This window comes from Entelurus aequoreus, linkage group LG02, assembly GCF_033978785.1.
Source record: "Entelurus aequoreus isolate RoL-2023_Sb linkage group LG02, RoL_Eaeq_v1.1, whole genome shotgun sequence".
In the NCBI taxonomy this organism is placed as follows: domain Eukaryota; kingdom Metazoa; phylum Chordata; class Actinopteri; order Syngnathiformes; family Syngnathidae; genus Entelurus; species Entelurus aequoreus.
In genome coordinates, this window is record NC_084732.1 from 61,845,955 (window position 1) to 61,871,557 (window position 25,603).

The following is a 25,603-nucleotide window of genomic DNA, read 5'->3' on the forward strand; positions in this document are numbered from 1 at the left end:
CTCCAGATTCTCTGAACTTTTTGATGATATTACGGACCGTAGATGGTGAAATCCCTAAATTCCTTGCAATAGCTGGTTGAGAAAGGTTTTTCTTAAACTGTTCAACAATTTGCTCACGCATTTGTTGACAAAGTGGTGACCCTCGCCCCATCCTTGTTTGTGAATGACTGAGCATTTCATGGAATCTACTTTTATACCCAATCATGGCACCCACCTGTTCCCAATTTGCCTGCACACCTGTGGGATGTTCCAAATAAGTGTTTGATGAGCATTCCTCAACTTTATCAGTTTTTATTGCCACCTTTCCCAACTTCTTTGTCACGTGTTGCTGGCATCAAATTCTAAAGTTAATGATTATTTGCAACAACAAAAAAATGTTTATCAGTTTGAACATCAAATATGTTGTCTTTGTAGCATATTCAACTGAATATGGGTTTAAAATGATTTTCAAATCATTGTATTTCGTTTATATTTACATCTAACACAATTTCCCAACTCATATGGAAACGAGGTTTGTAACAAAGTTGCTTTTGGTCTGGTTTGTACTGCAGAAAATGACCAGTTTTGCTAGATATATTTTTTTTTACTAATGTTTTGGTGATGTGTTTATGGCCGACAATAAAGAGTTTTGCTCAGTAAAGTGATGGATTGAATTCATGTCCTCAAAGCGTCTCGACAGACGTTACAATATTTGAACAATGATGACGAAAACTGTTTTCTCCGTCGTGTCCGTGTGTCGAAAATTGTTATGCGGTTATTTTTTTATTTGATTTTGTGCGTGGCATAGATTTGCCGTGCGCAGAGGACGCTTGAGCAGTGTGCAATTGCACAGGCGCACACCTTAGAGGGAACGTTGCATCCAACATATTATATTATTAATAAGATATATTATTAATATTTACATGTACCTGCTCAGTGGCCTAGTGCAGTGTTTTTCAACCTTTTTTGAGCCAAGGCACATTTTTTTCATTGAAAAAATCCCAGCAGAAAACATAAAAAAAGTAAACTCTGTATTGACGGTAAAAAGTCGTTCTCGCAATTGTTGGATATAAATTCAAACCATAACCAAGCATGCATCACTATAGCTCTGGTTTCAAAGTAGGTGTACTGTCACCACCTGTCACATCACACCGTGACTTATTTTTAGTTTTTTGGTGTTATCCTGTGTGTCGTGTTTTAGTTCTTGTCTTTCGCTCCTATTTTGTTGTTGATTGTCATGTCCTGTACGGATGTACTTTGTGGACGCCGTCTGCTGCTCCACACGCTGTAAGACTTTGCTGTTGTCCAGCATTTTGTTTTTGTTTACTTTGCAGCCAGTTCAGTTTTAGTTTCGTTTTGCTTAGCCATCCCTAAGCTTCAATGCCTTTTCTTAGCGGCACTCGCCTTTTGTTTATTTTAGGTTTAGGCGTTAGATACCTTTTTACCTACACACTGCCTCCCGCAAAGCTCTCAATTTACCGGTCGATCTACGTTCACATCCTCACCTATGGTCATGAGCTTTGGGTTATGACCGAAAGGACAAGATCATGGGTACAAGCGGCCGAAATTAGTTTCCTCCGCCGGGTGGCGGGGCTCTCCCTTAGAGATTAGGGTGAGAAGCTCTGTCATCCGGGGGGAGCTCAAAGTAAAGCCGCTGCTCCTCCACATCGAGAGGAGCCAGATGAGGTGGTTCGGGCATCTACTCAGGATGGCACCCGAACGCCTCCCTAGGGAAGTGTTTAGGGCACGTCCGACCGGTAGGAGGCCACGGGGAAGACCCAGGACACATTGGGAAGACTATGTCTCCCGGCTGGCCTGGGAACACCTCGGGATCCCCCGGGAAGAGCTGGATGAAGTGGCTGGGCAGAGGGAAGTCTGGGCTTCCCTGCTTATGCTGCTGCCCCCGCGGCTCGACCTCGGATAAGCGGAAGAAGATGGATGGATAAAAAAAAAAAAATGCCTCCCGCATATTGTGATCACGACAAACCATGTTCCGGACATCTACAAAGCAATTAGCTACCTGCTGCCACCTACTGATATGGAAGAGTATTACATTGTTACTCTGCCGCGCTCTAGACAGCACAGACACTTAACAACGGCACATTATTTGCGGATTATAATTTTTGGTTTGCAAAAATTTTTTTTAACACAATTAGGTGAAATGTCATCATCTCCCACGGCACACCACACTGTATCTCACGGTACTTTAGTGTGTCGCGGCACAGTGATTGAAAAACAGTGGCCTAGTGGTTGGGACCCATTACCTCCCTGCTTGGCACTCAGCATCAAGGGTTGGAATTGGGGGTTAAATCACCAAAAATGATTCCCGGGCGCAGACACTGCTGCTGCTCACTGCTCCCCTCACCTCCCAGGGGGTGAGGGTGATGGGTCAAATGCAGAGGATAATCTCACAACACCTAGTGTGTGTGTGACAATCATTGGTACTTTAACTTTTTAACTTTAACAACACTGAAGGGTGTTTAGCGTTGGGCTTTGAAATTAGAGTGGTTTTGTGTAGTTGATCGCAGGTGAAGACAATGACAAGACAATGTCTTCGCCTAGGAAGCTTTCAGTTGTGAGTGGGGAAACTGTGGGGCGGACTTATGTAAATTAGCTTTTACAATCAAGCCAAATTCAGACATGGGCAGAAACACATAAACATTAAACGCACTTGGTGGATTGGTTGCCACTCGAATGCCAAATATGGCCATGTTTACACTGCAGGGTGTATGTCTACTTATGAAGTATCTATTCTGCTTTACGTCTCATGAAATTAATCTACAGGAGCGCTTAGCCTAAGAGGTGACTTATGAATCTCCATTAATAATGCATGCCTCTGACCTAATAGACGAAAGATGTTAACCCAAAGATGTAAAATCAGCCAAATATGAAATTCTGATCTAGGTCACGTTGTACTCGCCTGGCATTACTGCACTGCTTTAAAGTGGCATGAATCCACTTTAAACACATTGTTTATGCATTATTACCTTTCAGAGTTTGCTCGTGTGATCCCAAACCATTAACTCTGAAAGAAGTCTTTGCAACACTTTTTATTTATTTTTTGGTCAAAGCCCTTGTGCCAGTTCCACAGTGCACACGTTTCCCAGGTTCAGGCAAGTTGATATCGTTGCATAACACAACACGACACAGCCAAATGAATCTGGCTGGCTTGTAAGGATTAAAAAGGATATACTATTAGGAGAGGACTGCTGCTGTTTTCTGTGGCTGCAGGCTAAATATCATGAAGCTATTGCTGCTTATGTGCGACAGTTAACAGGCACTAAAAGGCAACATGTTGCATTGATTGCACATGCAGAGATGGAAGAACAAGGAGGGTCCGTATCTCGTTTTCCCAGAGGATCACTGCTGGGTTGGATCTGTGTATAATTAGTATGTAGTATGTAATTGGGACACTTTCTGTGTCCCAATTACAGTATATTGTGTATTCCTTTTCAAATAGGCCACACAAACAGGAATAATGCAAAACTATGAACCAATAAAAAGCACTGCAAACATTATTTTGGCAGGACAAAAATATTAACTTTACAATACTGTAGGGGTTAAAACATATTTTTGCTGTCATTACTGTAGGTTCCTGGGACTTTAAATGTATGTTACATTTGTTTCTAATCACTGTATGAAAATAATACATACATACAGTGCATCCAGAAAGTGTTCACAGAGCTTCACTTTTTCCACATATTGTTATGTTACCGCCTTATTCCAAAATGGAATAAATTAATTTCTGTCCTCAAAATTCTACAGACAATACCCCACAATAACAATATGAAACGTTTTTTATTTTATTTTGCAAACGTATTAAAAATTTTAAAAGATAAAGAAAAACATGTGCATAAGTATTCAAAGCTTTTGCTCAGTACTCTGTTGATGCAACTTTGTCAGCAGTCACACCTTCAAATCTTTTTGAATACGATGCCACAAGCTTGGCACACCTATCTTTGGGCAGTTTCGCCCATTCCTCTTTGCAGCACCTCTCAAGCTCCATCAGGTTTGATGGGAAGTGTTGATTTTCATCAAGGATGTCTCTGTAATTGTTTTTAATCATATTTATTTTATATTGTTTTTACATTGGTTTTATATGTATTTATTGTTGTGCAGCACTTTGGAAACATTTTGTTGTTTAAATGTGTTATATAAATAAAGTGGATTGGATTGGATTGGATTGTACATTGCTGCATTCAGCTTAGTCTAGTCAGGGATGTGACCAAGAACCCGATGGTCACTTTGTCAGCATTCCTCTGTGGAGAACCTTTTAGAAGAACAACCATCTCTGCAGCAAACCACTAATCCGGCCCGTATGGTATGGTAGCCAGACGGAAGCCATTTCTCAGTAAAAAGTTTGCCAACATGCACCTGAAAGACCCTCAGACCATGAGAACCAACATTCTCTGGTCTAAAGAGACAAAGATTGAACTATTTGGTGTGAATGCCAGGCGTCATGTTTGGGGGAAACCAGGCACTGTTCATCACCAGGCCAATACCATCCCTACACTGAAGCATGGTGGTGGCAGCATCATGCTGTGGAGATGTTTCACAGTGGCAGGAACTGGGAGACTGGTCACGATAGAGGGAAAGATGAATGCAGCAATGTACAGAGACATCCTTGATGAAAACCAACACTTCTCATTCAACATGATGGAGTTTGAGAGGTGCTGCAAAGAGCAATGTGCAAAACTGCCCAAAGATACGTGTGCCAAGTTTGTGGCATCGTATTCAAAAAGACATGAGACTGTAATTGCTGCCAAAGGTTGTTCATCAACAAAGTATTGAGCAAAAGCTATAAATACTTATGTACATGTGATATTTTTTATTTTGAATACATTTGCTAAATAAAAATATAACTTTTCATATTGTCATTATGGGGTATTGTCTGTAGAATTTTAACAACAAAAATGAAGTAATTCCATTTTGGAATAAGACTGTAAAATAATAAAACGTGGAAAAAGTGAAGCGTTGTGAATACTTTCTGGATGCACTGTATATTGGCCGCGGACAATTTTTTTTTAAACTAAAACACAGAATACCATTCATCTATTAGAAGCAAGACATGTAGGAAAGATTTACTGTGATCATACTCAAGACATACAATAACAAATTGGGTTAGCCTCCCCACTGCAGAGTAACTCTGTCTTTCCGACCAGGGTAACGAAGAAAGTAATGAACAATGCTGAGAAGAAGAAGTTGATGATATACATTAAATGAAATAAATAAATAATCAAAAAACATGACCGTGTGTGTAGTTGACTTGTGAAGCGGTTTCAAGATTAGCACTGCTAGACTGCATAGAAGCAGAGTGAGTCCATAATGTAAGCCAAGAACGTTAAAATAATGTCTAATATATAAAGATATGTATAATATAAAAGCAGACATTTATCCATGAAAATATAGTGAAGATATGGCGTGTTTGACAGAGAAGCAGCTCGAACGAGACACCGTAGAAGTCTGCTTTCTTAGATAAATGCTGTGGATTAATATTATATTAATTAAAAAAACTACTGTAGTTGTTTTTATTACATTGTATTGAATTGTTTTTCTTTTAAAAAAGCATGTTACATGGCCATCGCTCCTTTGCAATACAACTTTTATGAGGTACGAGCTGCGTCACAGAGCCAATTTAACTTGTACACCTAAAGTACCTTTGTAAGCCCACATGGACAAAAACCATGTCATCAAGCTGCCATATGCTCAACAGTCCTTTATTGCCCATTTTCCAGATGTCTCTAGCCAAAGTCACAAGGGAATGTGCAAGCAATTATGTCGACAACTGCTTATGTCAACGTCAGTTAGCCAGTCCAAAGGGCGTCAACATAAATGGTTTCACTGTATGAGATATTTTGTATGTCGAAACCAACCATCACAAATACAGTACATACAACAATACCATACATGTTATTGTGAATTACATTTATATAGCGCTTTTTCTCAAGTGACTCAAAGCACTTTACATTGTGAAACCCAATATCTAAGTTGCATTTAAACCAGTGTGGGTGGCACTGGGAGCAGGTGGGTAAAGTGTCTTGCCCAAGGACACAACGGCAGTGACTAGGATGGCGGAAGCGGGGATCGAACCTGCAAACCCTCAAGTTGCTGGCACGGCTGCTCTACCAACCGAGCTATACCGCCCCAATTATTCTTTTCCAGATCGTTGTCTCATTCTTTAGGTTTTATGTGGTCAGCACATGCTTGCGTGGGTATAATCCAGGTTTGCACCCACAGTCCAATAATAAGCAGAATGTTCTCATATGTGAATGGTTGTTTGTATATACAGTATTGTGTACCTGTGATTGACTGATGACCTGTGCAGGGTGTACACCGCCTCTCACAGAAAGTGCTTTTTGGTGAATCCAGCTGGAGCCTGCTAACAGTGTTGCTACCGTATTTTTCGGACTGTAAGGCACACTTAAAATCTTTACATTTTCTCAATAATCGACAGTGTGCCTTATAGCCTTGTGTATGTAATAATTTTAGTTGTGCTTACTTACCTCGAAACAATTGTATATGGTACATGGTGTAATGATAAGTGTGATCAGTAGATGGTTTTATGTAGGAGCAAGAGGGGCAGAGCCCCCCTAATTACCGTATTTTCCAGACTATAAGGCGCACTTAAAATATTTTTTTCCCTTCAAAACTCGACAGTGCACCTTATAACCTAATGTATGGAATAATTCTGGTTTTGCTAACCGACCTCAAAGCAATTTTATTTGGTACATGGTGTAATGGTGTGACCAGTAGATGGTAGTCAAACATAAGAGATACATGTAGACTGCAATATGATGGCAATATGACTCAAGTAAACAACACCAAAATGTTATATGTTCCATTGAGAATATAGAACATTACACACGGCGCTCAAAAATCTATCAAAATGTTTTAGTACGACTTTGGTAAGCTATGAAGCCACACCGCTTGATGGATTGTACTGTGCTTCAACATAAGAGTGTTATTATGGTGTGTGTATAAGGTAAGACATATTATCTGGTGTTTTGTTTCACAATATTATGCAAAAGCAACTTTTCTTACCTTCTGGTACCTGCTGATCTGTATTTGGGATCTGCATAAGTCCTGAAAAATTGCACGCATGCGCCTTTGTAGTCCGTGCCGACACCGTAGTCAATAAGCTTCTTCTTTTTCTCTATCTTCTTGTTATGTGACATTCATCCTCCGCTGTTGCCATTTCTAATATAAAGTAGTGTAAAGTTCTTACTTATATCTCTCTGTAGACTCGCCATGAAAGTGCTAAAACATACCGGTGTAGTGAGTTTACATTATTCATCCAAGGAACTTTAGTTATTAGAGAGTTCCAGTCAGACGTTTTTTCACGTGACACCATTTCTGGTGTTGTTGTTTTGTCCGGATGAGGAAATGCTGCTCCGTTATTGATTTAAGTAAAGTCTGAGTGTCATTGAAACAGTTACCGGTAGCTCCATCTTTTGACACTTCTTCCACGCCCGTCCTTGCACGCTACACCGCTACAACAAAGATGACGGGGAGAAGACGCTGCCAAAGGTGAGCTACATAAATAAGGCCGCACACAAAACAGCGCATCCTGAAGCGACTGTCAGAAAGCGGCTTCAACATTTTGATCAAAGAACCACCATTATATGTTATTTAGACCACAAGGAAGTGTTTTCGATTTAGAAAAAAATAATAATAATATGACTCCTTTAATGCGCCTTATATATGAAAAAAAAATCGAAAATAGACCATTCATCGGCAGTGCGCCTTATAATCCGGTGCGCCCTATGGTCCGGAAAATATCGTAAATGTCTTGCCCACTCAAATCAACATTTTTAAAGTTCAGAAAGTACATTTTATTACACCCACAAAAATAATATATTACAAGTAGACACAATTATCGGCAGTAGCGGAGAAATAGTCTGAAAAAGGGACACATTACACTAGTATCATCTTCCCTCATCTCTGCCCCTCGGCTGTCATACGTGGACACACACACCCCTGCCTTCAGCCCTCAGTAACCCAGTGTCGACGAATGAAAACGAGACAAAAATGTTAACAGAAACAAAATCCAATCATATCTAATTTCATCTTGTAGATGGGTGGGACAACATGACACTTTTTGCTGCTGCTAATCCAACCCCAAGTCCAAATGCTGCCAATTTCTTTAATCAGATTCATTACTCATAGGAATTTGGATTAATCATGATCACCCGCAGGTGATTACTCGATTGCAAAATTTAAATCAGCTCAAGAAAAGACACCAATATTTGTACACAAATGCAATTTAATTGTCAGAGTGTCATCCAGGAACGGTTTACTTGAACGCATGTCATTTATTTGCCCAAAACTTGGTCACAGTTCTATCTAAAGTTATTTCAGGCAGTATTTTGGTATACAGGGGCCGAGAATTGCACTACTTAAAGGCCAAATATTTATTTGTGTCCTTTTTGCTAAGTTTAAATTTTTGGCACTGTATTGGGTTTTGTACTTTCATATTTAATGTTGTTACATTACAAAATATTTATTTTGTATACGTTTTTATTTCTATTTATTATACGGCACACTGCAATCTACTGAGATAAATGCTGAATGTTCTAAAATACTGTATATGATGTTTTTATTCTTCAATCAGTTAATATAAATATCTTTGACGTCCAAAATGTTATCGAACATAATAACGTTTGAAATAACAAAATGAAAAATAACGTCACGGTTACTTTGCTGAGTAACTAGTTACTCTTAAAATGAGATAACTGAGTTACTAACTCAATTACTTTTTGGGAAAGGTAATATATAACTGTAACTAATTACTTTTTGAAGGGAAGATGACCAACACTGCTAGCAGGTAACCCATAAGCAAGCAACACCAACACTTGAGAATATAGACGATTACATGCAGCGCTCAAAAATCTGTAACATTGTTTTAGTACAACTTTGTCAAGAGGTTGATGGAACACAGAGTGCTACTGCTACTGTAGTCAGACGTACTGTGCTTCAACGTCCATCCATCCATCCAAATTCCAGGTGCATGTCTTTGGAAGTGGAAGGAAGCCGGACTACCCGGAGGGAACCCATGCAGTCATGGGGAGGACATGCAAACTCCACACACAAAGACCCCGATCGAATCCAGGACCTTCTTATGTGAGGCTCACGCACTAACCCCCGTACCACCGCGCTGCCCTGTGCTTCAACATACCGGTATTGTTATGGTGTGTGTATAAGAACCACAAAATGGCACCTAATAGGAGACATATTATCTGCCGTTTTGTTTCGTCTTATTATGCAAAACCAACTTTTCTTTCCTTTTGGTACCTGCTGTTGTGAATTTGGGATCTGCATACAAAGAGACGGTCAGAAAGCGGCTTAAAAACGGTTAGTAAAACATAATCTATGCAACATTTTGACCAAAGAACCACCGTTGCATGTTATGTAGACCACAAAAAAGTGTTTTAAATGTAGAAAAAAAATATGATATGACCCCTTTAATGCGCCTTCCAATTCACATGATGCATGTGTATGAAAATAGAAAATAGACATGAATAGGCCACATAAAATGAAGTGGCGGGACACATCTGGCCTCTGGGCGTAGAGTTTGACATCTGTACAGTAGCTCTGTTCTGTTGTTTGTGTATATAATTTGTGTGCATCTTTGTCTCTCCCACTGTTTGCTGGATTGTCGCAAGCTCATGCATAAAGTTGTTTGGTACAGTTCCCCAATATTGCAGTCAATCCAATACTTTTATCCTTACCGTCAAACTATTGCAGTCTCAGATTGATACTGGTGGCATCAGATCGATATTTTTCAGTTCTAATCTGTTTATTTCTGTGTTTTATGGTTTGTTGATTTTTTTCATAATATTATAGTCATATTAATGCTGTCAGATGATTAATTTTAAAAATCAGATTACTCTAACTTTTTGATTGTGATTAATCACATTGGATCACAGCTAATTACTTGCGTGCATAATTTAAATTGACTTTAAAAAACAAAAACAATTTTCTGACACAAATGCAAATTGATTGTCAGAATGCATACTGTACACAAAAAAATGTTTAAATGTTTTACTTAAATGCACGTTATTTTCTTGTTCAAAACTTGCTGACAGATTTATCTAAATTTCCGGAAGGGTGTATTTTGAAGACAAATTTGCTAGTGATCACACTGGCTGGCGTCTCTTCACTCATCTTTACGTATGCATTGACTTGATGACTGACTGTATAGCAACCGAAATAAATTGTTTGATTAATCTGTGTTCATACATAAATAATGTAATATTTTTTTGTGATTAATCGCATGCATTAACCCTGACAGCCATAATTTATATAGAGTTATAATAGTTGCAAATTTAGGGAATACGTTTTTAGACAATGGAGGGTTGTGGGGAAAAAAGCAAAATGATTTAAATGCTAGACAATGTTAGTTTTTGCTTTCATATTATTGTTGTTACATTGCCCTATAGCACAAGTCTCAAATTTGAGGTGTCCAAACAGTGGCCTGCAGACCAAATGCGGAACAATTGTATGCCAATTTCAAGCAACCCGACTTCCCGGTATTTAAATTCAAATGCTCAGGGGTCTGACGAGTGACAATTTGTTGCCATCTTGTGGGTAATGTGAGATACTTAGATCAGTGACCATGATGTGTACTTTCCTGACAACTCAAGCAGAGCATTATTCTATATGTCCCAATCCAAACAACCTTTCCTAGTCATGGTGCAGAAAACAAGCACAAAAAGTCAACACATAATTACACATAACCCAACTTGCTCACTGAACTTTGTAAATATTATTAAAAAAACATCCTATCACCATAAAAAAATCTAAATGACTAATTATTAATTTAAATCCATTGCAAGGCATGAGGGGAAAAATGCAAAACACTCTCTCCACACATTTCCATGTTTGACTTTTAGCTGCTTGTTATTTCTGATTGATTACAAAGCTTTAAAGAGGTTGTCACGGAAGTAAACAAGGTAGGAGTTGAACTTTCACATACTCTTACCCGCGCACCCTGGGCAGTTGATATTTAATTATAATACTTATTATAATATTCATATAATATTAATTATGTTGAATCCCACTAGATATAAACTACAATAACTGAGCAAACACAAGAATTACGGTACAACAAACACACTTTGGGCATCATAAAGGGCAACTTCCTTTAGGCAAGCTAAATTTATTCCTGAGAAACTCAACAATGTGAAAATATACAGTTGTTACATTCAATTTCATATTTATAAAGACTACCACACCTCAGGGTCATTATAGATCTTGGTAGAAGTAGTTAAAATGTGATTTTGAAGTAAATACTTTATGCGGCCCGTTCTCACCCATACTCTGACTCCAATGACCCCTAACCCTAACCCTTAACTCCAAGTAAATTGAGTTTTAGACCCCTGTATCATATGTACATATTAGGGCTGTCAAAGATAACAAGTTAACTCTTAATTAATCATAAAAACATTTTCACACTAATCATGTATATACGCAGATTAATCAGGCAATTTATTTTCCCCGTACATGAGGCCTAATCAACTGGACATCGCCCAAATAGGCTTGATGAAACCATTAAAACTAGAGTTGATCATGTATGCAGCACTCCTGCCACCCCGAGGGGGCAACATGTGTTAAAGTGAAGCAGCAGTAGGGTGAGTAGAAAAAGACTACTCATTCAACCTTAAAAAAAGAAAATCTAAATAAATTTTAAAAAAATGAATTTTAACAACGACTGGACAACAAAATATGAATGTTCTGCCTTGACCAAGTGCTGGAGTCATCGTTTCCTGGCAGACTTTTTAAATGACGGACACGTTGTTCCAGACAAGCAGCAATAATGGTAGAAATCCGAGTTTGTAAGCTTCATCACGAAACTTGGTCAAATATTTCCAAGTAGATATTGTGTATAAATATATTTAGTGTGTTTTGCAATTGCTGACTTCGTCATGTCTTTTGTATTCGTGGTCCTGTTGTTTTTAGTCTGAGAGTAACGATCAAACCTAGTTTAATACTTGTAGCGCTAAATTTGACCAGTAGAGGGCGACAATGCTACTTGTGACAAGTCACATACAGTGTGTGCAATGTTTAGTGTGTGAATGTTGTATAATTTCTATAATATGTAAACATTTGTAGTTTATTGTGTGAATATATTAACACTAAACCGTCTGTTTTGTTTATGTAAAATACACAATGGACATTATGTAAAATACACAATGGAAGTGATACTTTTGTTATGTTTATTTTATGTTTATATTTTCAGTCTTACAAACCTAAATGAAGGAAGAAGTGTAAAGAAATGAAACTAAGGAAGGACAATAATTCAAAAGAAGGAACATCAATCCTCAACAAAAACTGGAGCTTCTTTTTCTTCATGCTTTTAACTAGCTGCACATGCTGGAAACTCGTAGTGAGGGCAGAATATTGGATTTATTGACAGTGCAGTGTGAAAGCCGATATGTTTACTTTGCAGTTAAGTAAACGCAGTCTCAAAGAAATATAACCTGCAGAGGCATTTTTTGACAAAACATCCACATTTCAATGTCCGGCCTTTGAGCCCAGGCTCTTTAAATTGCCGCCCTCTTCATTATGTAGTTCAGGGGTGCTCACACTTTTTCTGCAGGCGAGCTACTTTTCAATTAATCAATTCACGGGGATCTACCTCATTCATGTATATATTTTATATTTACTTATTTATGAAATATATGTTTTTGTTAATAAGTTAAAGGTGTTTAATGATAATGCAAGCATGTTTAACACATATAGTTAATATTGTTAATAAATTAAAGGTGTTTAATCATAATACAAGAATGTTTAATACATATAGTTAATATTGTTAACAAGTTAAAGGTGTTTGATGATAATACAAGCATGTTTAACACATAGAGTTAATATTGTTAACAAGTTAAAGGTGTTTAAAGATAATACAAGCATGTTCAACACATATAGTTAATATTGTTAACAAGTTAAAGGCCTACTGAGATTATTTTTTTTAATTTAAACGGGGATAACAGATCCATTCTATGTGTCATACTTGATCATTTCGCGATATTGCCATATTTTTGCTGAAAGGATTTAGTAGAGAACATCGACGATAAAGTTCGCAACTTTTGGTCGCTGATAAAAAAAAGCCTTGGCTGTACCGGAAGTAGCGTGACGTCACAGGTTGAAAGGCTCCTCACATTTCCCTATGGTTTACACCAGCAGCGAGAGCGATTCGGACCGAGAAAGCGACGATTACCCCATTAATTTGAGCCAGGATGAAAGATTTGTGGATGAGGAACGTGAGAGTGAAGGATTAGAGTGCAGTGCAGGATGTATCTTTTTTCGCTCTGACCGTAACTTGAGTACAAGGGCTCATTGGATTCCACACTCTCTCCTTTTTCTATTGTGGATCACGGATTTGTATTTTAAACCACCTCGGATACTATATCCTCTTGAAAATGAGAGTCGAGAATGTGAAATGGACATTCACAGTGACTTTTATTTCCACAACAATACATCAGCGAAACACTTTAGCTACGGAGGTAACGTGATAGCATCGGGCTTAACTGCATATAGAAACAAAAGAAATAAGCCCCTGACTGGAAGGATAGACAGAAAATCAACAATACTATTAAACCATGGACCTGTAACTACACGGTTAATGCTTTCCAGCCTGGCGAAGGTTAACAATGCTGTTGCTAACGACGCCATTGAAGGTAACTTAGCAACTGGACCTCACAGAGCTATGCTAAAAACATTAGCTATCCACCTACGCCAGCCAGCCCTCATCTGCTCATCAACATCCGTGCTCACCTGCGTTCCAGCGATCAACGGAGCGACGAAGGACTTCACCCGATCATCCGTGCGGTCGGCGGCTAGCGTCGGATAGCGCGTCTGCTATCCAAGTCAAAGTCCTCCTGCTTGTGTTGCTGCAGCCAGCTGCTAATACACCGATCCCACCTAAAACTTTCTTCTTTGTAGTCTTCATTGTTCATTAAACAAATTGCAAAAGATTCACCAACACAGATGTCCAGAATACTGTGGAATTTTGAGATGAAAACAGAGCTTTTTGTATTGGATTCAATGGTGTCCGAATACTTCCGTTTCAACGATTGACGTCACGCGCATACGTCATCATACATAGACGTTTTCAACCGGAAGTTTAGCGGGAAATTTAAAATTGCACTTTATAAGTTAACCCGGCCGTATTGGCATGTGTTGCAATATTAAGATTTCATCATTGATATATAAACTATCAGACTGCGTGGTCGGTAGTAGTGGGGTTCAGTAGGCCTTTAAAGGTGTTTAATGATAATACAAGCATGTTTAACACATATAGATTCCTTTCTTTCATGAAGACAAGAATATAAGTTGGTGTATTGCTGATTCTGATGACTTGCATTGATTGGTATCAGACAGTAGTGCTGATAATGTCCGCATTTTCAAATGGAGGAGAAAAAAAGTCCTCCTTTCTGTCCAATACCACATGAAAGTGGTTGGTTTTTGGCATCTTATTTGTCCAGCTTCCATACTCCTTTGTACTTTACAAGAAATACATTGGCGGCAAACTCCGTAGCTTGCTAGCTTGTGCACGCCAGCTTTCTGAGACTCTTATTTTGTGAGCGCAGGCAGGATGAAGCAGCGCTTTTATTGTGCAACTGTGCAGTCGGTCTTTGGAGTTTTGACGACAGGTACGGCGCCAGAGTCTGTTGAAATAAAAAGTGTTTCTCGCCTTCCTGTCAGTAATTTTTTCTTAATAATGAGCTGGCAGCAGCCAGCGTCATCTCAGAAGACCCTCGGGTGCCGTGAATGTCAATCAAGTGACGAAAGTGACGTCATAGTGAAGATTTATGATTGCTCATTTTTAGGACTATTTTCTTAATGCCTGGCTGGGGATCGACTGACACACCCTCCGTGATTGACCGGTAGATCGCGATCGACGTAATGAGCACCCCTGCCGTAGTTGAATAGCCCTGTCGTACATGCTCCTTTACTGTAACTGCAGATGGCAAATTAGATCTCAAATTACACTTTGGTGGGACTTTAAATAAATCTTTCATCAAGTTTTGACCAAATAAATGACAAGCATTCAAGTAAAACAAACAAAAAAAATGTTCCCGGATGACATTCTGACAATAAAATTGCAATCGTGTCCAAATATTGGACTATTTTCTTAGGTTAACTTGAGTTATACAAGCAATTAATAACCTGTGATTAATAATAATTAATCCAAATTCAAAAGTGTGATTAATCTGATTTAAAAAATATTAGTTTGACAGCACAAAATCACAAAACCCTTTGAGGATCTTGAAAAAAAAAAGGAATGTATAAAATATCGGTAATAATGGTCCTAATTACATGGTATTGGATCAATACAAAACTTGTAGTATAAACCCACCGCTAGTGCAAACTACTCCAATAGGGAGTTTTTAAAGGGCCACTATGTGTTCAGGAGCTGTCTGTGGTTCTGAAGACTAACAAATCATGTCCAATGTTGCCTCTGCTGTGTTGTGTGCTTGGAGAGCAACAGCAAGCTATATTTCTCCGTCAGCAATCCTCCCTGGGACCAGAAGAATGGGGCAGACGTGTCGCGTGACGCAGTGTGTTTTTCCCCACCCGTGCACAGCGTCGGGGTTATATTTTCCATGTTTTTTCTTGTCGGAGCTTTGCAAACAAGACTACAAAACCGTGTTTTGTCTCCACTTGCATCGCTTTTGAACTCCAACAACTTCGGACTGAATCCGTCTTTAAGCGGCCTAAATTAGAGGCAAGCAGGGAAGAGACTGACTGGGGATGGACAGCCAATCAGATTTCAGAGAAGCCATGCTCGGGTCTCTCGTGACACGCTGACCTGCTGTCTCCACGTTACCATGGGGACTCTACAGCACAGAGGGTGTGATTCTGAGTGGATGCGAGAAGTGTTGTGATCTTGTAATGGTGTCTCACTTCCTGTATTAGCTTTTTTTTAATGAATAATACAGACACAACCCTCCTGATACACATTTATACTATGTTATTGTGCATTAGAACAAGGCCAAGCAACGACTCAATGTGAAGCAAGAAGAAGAAAAAGTGTATGGTAACATTAGGAGAAATACATTCCTGTGAGAGGAAATCATCTTTACCTCCATCAGAGTAGGTTTCAGTGCCGTATCCATCCTGCAGACTGTTGCTCCACGTCCCCTCATAGCGGGCGCCGCTGGCCGTGCTCTCCAGCTGCCCATAGCGGCCTTTAAAGCCTTGTGTCCATTCCCCTCTATACTCCCAACGGCCCTTGCTCTCCACTCCGATACCGTGCCGTTTACCCTGCGCCCAGGTGCCCTGGTAGCTGTTCCCACTGGGCCATGTGTACACACCCAGGACCTCAAAGCCGTGACTCCACGCTCCTGCGTACTCGCCCTGACCCTGTGGCCCCGTGCAGACCCCTCGACCGTGAGCTTTTCCCTGCTCCCACCCCCCGCAGTACGACCCCCCATCATCAAAGTCAAACCTGCCTCCAGTGGACATGCATGAAACAGGTTTTGGCAAATCCTTAGAATGTCAAGAAAAAGAGCAACAGAGGCCTAGTTTACTCAGAAGTAGCAAGAAGGGTGGAGGCCTTGCTTGAACCCGGTATCAGGGGAAGCACAGGCCGCTGACTTCCTCGCCTCTAATTCTGAAAGAGTTTCTCGTGTGGAATAGCTATGGAAGGTCTGACTAGCATCATCTAAAAGGAATGGAAGCCTCAGCAATGTGTCTGGAGTGATGAATACAGCTCTTGTATGGGTTGCATCCCATGCGCATGCAGGCTAACAGTGCCCCTCATCCTCCGCCAGTTCCTCCTCCACCCTGGGGGCAGTCGGGGAGCTTGCCGTCGTCTCAGTCCCGACAAGAGATGGCTAGGCTTTTTCGGCAGTCCCGTAGGCCCACAGAGTTGTGGCGGAGCAGCAGCAGAAATGGAGCTCGGTTAGCTATTACAGCATCCAAGCATCCTTGCTGCACCTGCACACGGTGCAAGGATGCTGCCACACTGGTGCGTCATTGGAAAAAAAAAGAGCAGAGAAGTTGAAAAGATTTCCCTAAAACATGGTCCGGAAATAAGACATCTGCTGTGATCCGAGTTGTTAGCACACAGACCTCCGAGGCCAAAAGCAAAGTGAGATGATCTCCGATTTCCTTCCCCTCTCTCCACTCTTCTGTGATCCAAAGAGGAGGCTCTCTCAAGGTGCCAAGAGAAGCAGAAAAAACCCTTCCTCTTCTTTGCCTTCTATCCGAGCGTCCTCCTATACCAGGATCGTTGTCGTATCAATTCCATCATCTGCACTTTTCTGTTTTTGGCCTCTCGCTATTTCTCCAATCGCTTGTCTCTCTAAAATCTACTCATTACAGGACTGTTCCACCCCTGCCGATACCCCTCCCCCACACACACGCACACACGCTCCTTGGCTCTTAAAGCGATACACACGGAAGGATGGTGCCAGCAGCAGCATGGATGAAGCTCAGTGCGCTCTCCCTTTGGGGATACAGCCTGCTTTTCCTAATTATCCAACCTCCTTTTACTCTCCTCCTCTCAGGCTCAAATCCGGATAGTCAGCAAACTGCTTGGTGAGGTCAGTGATCCTGTTCCACTCGGTCCAACAATTAGATTACGATTCAGAGGCTACGATTTGATTACAAATCGATTATTCATGCATCTTTAATTATTACATTATTAATAATTATTAGAGGTGAGAATCTTTGAGTACCTTAATTTAATTCGTATTCTTGAGATGACAATTCGATTCAGAATCGATTCTTGATTCAACACAAATCTCCTAATATATTATCAAATAATAGTAATAATAATAATAAAAATAATACATTTAATTTCTAAAGCAAAGATGTAAAACATGTGGCCCGTTAGCTGGATCAGGTTCAATCCGGCCCGCGAGATGAGTTAGCTAAGTGTAAAATTGAGCTGTATTTTTAAATGAAAGAAACTGCTGTTGTAAATGTGTCCACTGGATGTCGCAATAGCAAATCTGTTAGGCAAGCAAATAGTTTGAGCAAGTATACCAAGCAAGAGGTGCACGGTAATGCGGGGCTGCGACTCCTCCCCCTTGACCTAATGTAAAACAAACACGAGTAAAATAAACAATTGGTAATCACACATAAAATGCTGCATGATGTTACAGTTTACGGGGGAGTGTAGACAGCACAGACCACAATAGGGCGTAGTTCCTCTATGATTTATTATATATATAAACATATATATTAACAAAACAACAATACTTAAACTAAGGAAATGGAGTGTGACGGAGCCAAAAGAGCGTATGTGTGTGAGAATATGTGTAGGATTAGCTGCTGAGTGTTACCGGTAGTGTTGAGTGAGAGGCAAGTCCAAAAGGGTCTGGGCAGGCTCGTATGTCCGTATTGGGGGCTAAGCGGGGCATAGGAGGTCCGTGTCCAGGCAAGAGGTCGAGATCCAAGGGGGCAGCCAGGGAACCAGAGAGTAACAAAGAATGACGAGACGCCCAGCTCGCCAAGCGGGAACGGGGATTTGCTGCAGGAACGACAGGACACAGGACAACGCAACAATGAAACACGGAGGGGAAAACACAGAGAGAGCAAGATTGCATCAAACAAGAAGACGGCTTACTATACACCAACAGAAGATTACGTTCTGGCGCCGGATAGCAGGTTGAGCAGGCTTTTGAAGGCAGGAGAGCTCATCAACGACAGGTGCGTAGATTGCTGATTGCTTGCAGCTGCTTGCCGCAGCCGGAGTGATGCGTGCACGAGGTGAGCGGTCGTGGGCGTGTCCCAAGGTGCGCTCTTGGAGGCGCAACCAGCAGAGCGCACAGATGAGGGCGCATTGGAATGCGCCCTGGCCATGACACATGAGACACTGCACATTGATATAGTTCTGTGAAAATTATTGTTTGCTGTGCAAATTTAAAGAAAGTGAACAGTGTGGGGCAGCACGGTGGAAGAGGGGTTAGTGCGTCTGCCTCACAATACGAAGGTCCTGAGTAGTCGTGAGGTTCAATCCCGGCCTCGGGATCTTTCTGTGTGGAGTTTGCATGTTCTCTCCGTGACTGCATGGGTTCCCTCCGGGTACTCCGGCTTCCTCCCACCTCCAAAAACATGCACCTGGGGATAGGCTGATTGGCAACACTAAATTGGCCCTAGTGTGTGAATGTGAGTGTGAATGTTGTCTGTCTATCTGTGTTGGCCCTGCGATGAGGTGGCGACTTGTCCAGGGTGTACCCCGCCTTCCGCCCGATTGTAGCTGAGATAGGCTACAGCGCCCCCCGCGACCCCGAAGGGAATAAGCGGTAGAAAATGGATGGATGGATGGATGAACAGTGTGTGATTTACTGCAATAATGTCAGTCTTTTAAGTTTTTACTTTTGGTTTGTTAAAATTGTTCACACAGTGCACAGCTTTTATTTTTCTATCAATACACAGTTGTGCCTAGAAGGCAGGGAGTAACTCAACCCTCTTAAATAGTTTCTACCTCAGTTTGTATGGTTTGTTGAGTTAGCATAGGATTAATATGTGGAAATGACAAATGAGGTAGTTGATAAATATAAGAGCTTTTATTTATGCTTTTTATATTTTTTTCAATCCTAGATGGGCTGGGACTTAAAGTTTAATTACTTTGTAGGTACACTGAGATTAAGTCTAAATTGATTGTGTTCTTCCTGGTGTTTTTGAAACTGCACAAATTTAGTCCTCAGAATTTTCAACTAATTTAAAGTGTTTTGTCAAGAGGATTAGTTGTGATTTTCAGAATATGCTTGTTCTATTTTGGGCCAAAGTAAAACAAAGAAAACAATCTGAAGTTGTCACAGTTGTATTTTTAAGTTTTTATGCCATGATTTTACCTGTCCAGCCGACGTGGGAGTAGATTTTCCGCCCTGCGGCCCCTGAGCTAAAATGAGTTTGACACATCCAGTCTAAAGCACTTTTCATCAAACAAGATCTCAAAGTGCTACAATATTAAAAACATAGTGGAGAAGACAAAACATACTCACTAAAAACAAAAAGACAAGGTTAAAAATAATTTTAGTAATTTGCAATCATATCCATTTCTGAATAAAAAGGCTATCAGGTCTATCTTAAAAGAGTCCTGGCTCTGAATATTCGGTATATAATGTATAACAAAAACTTTTTGAAACAGGGTTTGTCCTCTTAGCTGCTAACGTATGACTTATACGCACAGTGTTGACCTAAAATCATGTTTTCAAAAATGTATTTTTAAATTTTATTTACAAAACTCACATAATTTCAAATAGTCTAACAAACGAAAATAGAGGAACCCCAAGACCAAACAAATCGCAGCTTTACAATACTTAGGATAGAAAATTTACAAAGACATACAAATACAGTACTAAAAAAAGGATTATTTGATTCTCAAAAAATTTGGAATTAATTTAAAATCAAAATACATAAAAATTGTGATTTGGATGTGAATTCATTTTTTTGAGCACCCCTATTGTTTTCTGCGATTGGCTGGTGACTAGTCTAGGGCGTCCCCGCCTCTCGCCTATAGTCAGCTAGGATAGGACGCCCGCTAACCCGCAACTCAAATGAGGATAAGTGATCTAGAAAATGGATGAATGGATGGTATATCATTATTATTTTTATCTATCAAAAATGTATTATTATATTCAATTAATAATCTAATAATAGGTTAGAAATACTCTGATGACTCTGCTGTGGTCGGGTGTATCGGAGAGAGACAGGAATTGGAGAACAGGATACTGATCGCTGACTTTGTGGAGTGGTCTCAGGCGAACTATCTGCTCCTTAATGTGGACAAGACCAAGGAGCTGGTCATCGACTTCAAGAGGAAAATGACCCCTGTGGAACCCGTCAAAATTCAGGGCCGGGAGGTGGCAGTAGTGGGGCAGTACAAGTACCTGGGAGTCCACTTGAACAGCAGACTGGACTGGAAGGACAACAGCAAAGCTGTATACAAGAAGGGCATGAGCAGACTCTTTTTCCTGAGGAAGCTTAGGTCCTTTAATATGTGCAGCAAGCTGTTGGAGATCTTTTATCCGTCTGTTATGGCCAGTGCCCTGTACTTTACAGTGGTTTGTTGGTGGAGCAGCACCAGCAAAAGGGACTTAAATCGGAATGACAAACTGATCCGGAAAGCCGGCCAATCTATTGGCACGCAGTTGGAGGCGTCTGTGTCAGTGAGGGACAGGAGGAAACTGGACAAACTGCTCGCCATCATGGACAATCCTGCCCACCCACTCCACCTGACAACTGACGGACAGCAGAGCTCATACTCCAACAGGCTCCTTTAGTTTCGTTCCCACACTGTGCGATTCAAGAACTCCTTCATTCCACACTCCATCCAGCTGTATAATCACTCGCCATACAGCAATAGATGATATCTGTCTATTACCTGACCGCTTCTATGTTAGCTACCTCTCTTTGTTAATAAAGTATATTTTCTGCTGGATCTACTCTCTATTTTATGCTGCCCTTTTTTTTGCTGCAGCTGTTACATGTAATATTGTACATGGTAATTGGGATTTGTTATATATTGTACATATTATATAAAATTATAATATAATATAATAATATACGTAATATATCAGTATATATTACATACTGTATATATAATATGTAAATATTACATTTATGTTACATTTTATATTGTTACTATGGTACATTTTTAGTCTACTTTATACCTGCATTATCCTTTCCATCCTTTCTAACTGAGCTACTGTGTGAAACAATTTCCCTTGTGGCTCAATAAAGTTGGTCTAAGTCTTAGTCTATGTCTAAGTCTAGGTATCTAAGGCCCCTTCTTTGGCTGTTCAAGTGTGCAGTACCGTATTGCATGATTTGAAGTTCTCCGGTGTTGCGCACTTACTGTAATTGACAACTTCGATTACAAAAAATGATTGACAAAGATTTGCTGTTGTTGATGAGTTGCTTAATAAACTTTTAATTGATAGACTGCCAGACATGTTTACACTTGTATATCTTTTAGGTAAATAAAAGCTAGCTAGCAGTACTGGATAAAAATACATTTTGCACTGAATGTCATGTTCCCAGGACAACATGCTTTTTAAGTTGTTGATGTATTTTTCACTGTGGTTATGTACTTTGTGTGATAAAGTAAAACCATTCGTTGTTCAGTAATTTATGTTTATTTTATAACCATTAAATTTACTATAATAGGTTTTAAAATGGATTAAAAAGTCGCAGACTCAACCTTAAACTCAAATTTGTACAGCAGATCTTAAGCAATAATCGTTTGACTAATTAAAAAACAAATTGCTGACTCGTCCACTATTAAAGTAAATGTTAGTTGCAGCCCTAATATACATATATATATATATATATATATATATATATATATATATATATATATATATATATATATATATATATATATATATATATATATATATATATATATATATATATATATATATATATATATATATATATATATATAAAAGGACTTGCCTGCAAAACCCCTGCAGCCCACCTCAATAGGCTCGCAGCGGGCCTTCCACCCGTTCCTCCGGCAGTCAGCCACAAGATCTGCGTACTTCGCCCTCTTCCTTTCCTGAGCTTCTTCCATTCTGTCCTCCCAGGGGACAGTCAGCTCAAGGAGTACCACCTGCTTGCTGGTTCCAGACATCAAGACCATGTCTGGCCAGAGTGTCGTAGTTGCGATGTCTGGGAATCGCAACTGCCTTCCCAGGTCAACCAAGAGCTGCCAGTACCTTGCTGTTGTTAGCAGGCCCCCTGGGTCTTCTTGGAGGGTTGAGGTTTCTCTCCTGCTCGGACAAAGGCAATTGTGCTCTTGGTTGGGTGTTGCCGCTTACTGGTGTTGATGCCCGTGCAGATGGTGTCTGCTATTGCCCGCAGGACCTGGTCGTGGCGCCACCGATACCTGCCATCTCCCAATGCCTTTGAGCAACAGCTGAGGATGTGTTCTAATGATCCTCTTTTCTGACAGAGCTGGCACACAGGTGCGTCTATCAGGCCCCAGGTGAACAGGTTAGCAGGGCTTGGGAGGACATCATAAACTGACTGGACCAAGAACTTAAACTGGTGTGGCTCCACTTTCCAGAGTTCGGTCCAGGTGATCTTGCGACCAGCTATGTGCTCCCACTTGGTCCAGGCCCCCTGCTTGCTCATTCTCACCACTCTGCTGAAGCGAGCCTCCTCCACCTCGGCGCGAACCTCCTCTTGGACAAGCTTTCGTCTTTCCTTTCCTCTGGCTCTGCTGTAGTTTGGTTTGGTGTTGCTACCCAGCCCAGCCCGACCAGTAGCTACGGTTCCCACCAGGGTGCTGTGCCGCAGCCTCGCCTCTGCCCGCTCCACTGCATCCTGAGCACGCCACTTCCTTCCTGTTCTGACCTCCACACCTGCTGAAGATACTTTCCCATCAGCAGAATCTCTGTAGAGCAGGACTTCTCTGGCCCAGGAAATCTTGAACTCCTCTGCCAGACTACTGAAAGGAAGCTGCAGCTTGGTGTTGTGCCCAAACAAAGCAAAGCTGCTTAGGCTCCGTGGCAGACCCAGCCACCTGCGCAGGGACGAGCTGATCTTCCTCTCAAATCCCTCCATGATGGTCATTGGGAATTCGTACATCAGCAGCGGCCAGAGGAGGCGAGGCAGGATGCCATGCTGATATATCCAGGTTCTTGAACTTCCCAGGAAGTCCTGACTTGTCCACAGCTGAGAGCCACATGTTGAGGTTATCGCTGGTAGCTTGACGTGCAGCGGTATCCTTCAGATCACCAGTGAAGAGCTTGCCCAGGCTCTTCACTGGCTTTTCTGACACAGATGGAATTTGGGTGTCTGCCAGACTGAAGCGAAAGTGGTTGGTTACCTTTCCTTTCCTCAAGACCAAGGACCTGGACTTAGAGGGCTTGAAACTCATTCTTGCCCAACTAATGAGTCAATCAAGGCCTTGAAGGAGCCATCTGCATCCAGACAATGATGTTGTGGTTACCGTGAGATCATCCATGAATGCTCTAATCGGAGGTTGCCGGGTGCCGGATTTGGACAAAGGGCCTCTGCACTCTACTTCCGCAGACTTCACAAGCATATTCATGGCCAGTGCAAACAGGGACACAGAGATTGTACAGCCTGTGATGATGCCTCTCTAGACGATGCCAATCTAATGTTGAAGTGCCAGAGGACACCCTCAGACTAAAGTTGTTGTAATAGTCGAGGATGAGATTGCAAATCTTCTCTGGAATGTGGTATCTGCTCAGAGACAACTCCACCAACTTGTGTGGAATTGATCCATAAGCATTGGCGAGGTCAAGCCACAGTACTGTCAAATCGCCTCTGTTCTCTTGCGCCTCACGGATCAGCTGTGTTACCACACCAGTGTGTTCGATGCACCCTGGAACTCCTGGGACCCCTCCCATCTGCACCGAGGTGTCAATATAGGTGTTCTTCAGGAGAAATCCCATGAGGCGATTGGAAACGATTTTGAAGAAGGTCTTGCACTCAACACTGAGGAGGGAGATTGTCCTGAACTGCTCGATGTTCCTTGCGTTTTCCTTCTTGGGAATCCATACTCCCTCTGCATACGTTTACTGCTGAGGTACTTTCCCTCTTTTCCAGATCACCCGGAAGATCTTCCAAAGACGCTCCAACAGGCGGGGACATTGTTTGAAGACCTTGTACGGAACTCCACTTGGGCCTGGTGCTGATGCTGTTCTGGCAGATTTGATTGCCTCTTTAACTTCCTTCAGGGTGGGTTCACTGATGTCGAACAGGGTGCAGGGTTCTGGTGGGCATATGAGAGCTGCACAGTGGCCGAGGTCTTGCTCTCTCATGCCGTCGCTGTAGGTGTTCTTGATGTGGAGGTTGATTCCCTCCTCGGGACATGAGAGTTGACCACTGCGTTTCTCTCCCAGCAGCTTCTTTGTGAATCCAAATGGATTCGCAATGAAGGCACTGCGCTTGCTGGCCCTTTCCTTGCCTCTCTTCCTGTGCCACTCGGCACGTCGCAGGGTGAGTAGCCTATCCCTTACCACACCCCTCAGTTCTGCCAAGGCTGCCTTCTCATTCTCGCTTGCCTTCCTGTACTGGCTCCTGAGTACTCTCAGTTCTTGTCTGAGTTGGGAAATCTTGGTTTCTCGCCGGTTTGGAATTGGTGCTGCAGTTGTAGTCTTGGTGGCGTGTTGTTCCTTTATGCCAAACCTGTCTGATGCAATGCTAATTATGAATGTGCTCATTGTCTTGAGCCTCTGGTCCACATTTACTTGGCTGTTGCTTCCAGGGCTGTATTAACATCTTCATCAAACTGTTTCCACTCTGACTCCTTGTTGGCAGCGGGCCACAATATCCGACGATGCTCTGACGGTCTGCTTTGGGGTTGCGCCGGTGGTGCTTGGAGGTTCTGGGCACTGTGGGGAGTGTCCGGGCCTGGATCCTCCTCCGTCTCATCAGGTGCCGTACAGGGTACTGGCACTGTGCGTTGCGCCACGGGTTTCCTTAGGCAGCCCATCTTGGTCTGGTGTATCTTTAGACCAGTCGGGTTTTTGCAGACATTGCCACATTTGCAGACTGCACTCGTAGTCAATTGTCCATTCGCAGGGGTCGTTACCATAAAATCTGTCCGTTCGGGGCGCTCATTCTCCCCCCCTCTCGGGCGCCCCTGGGAGTATATCTCTTTAGGGTTTTTCGTAGCGTTGTATGGTGC

General features: G+C 41.4%; 1 protein-coding gene across 1 annotated transcript in view; it reads right to left on the bottom strand.

Annotated features, from left to right (window-relative positions):
* Positions 1-16,617, bottom strand: part of jph3a (junctophilin 3a) — a 42,538-nt gene extending 25,921 nt beyond the window's left edge. The window contains exon 1 of the mRNA XM_062030448.1: positions 16,065-16,617. Coding sequence (XP_061886432.1) covers positions 16,065-16,446 — 382 coding nt within the window. The 5' untranslated portion in view covers positions 16,447-16,617. The remainder of the gene's footprint in view (positions 1-16,064) is intronic.
* Positions 16,618-25,603: the final 8,986 nt, after the last annotated feature.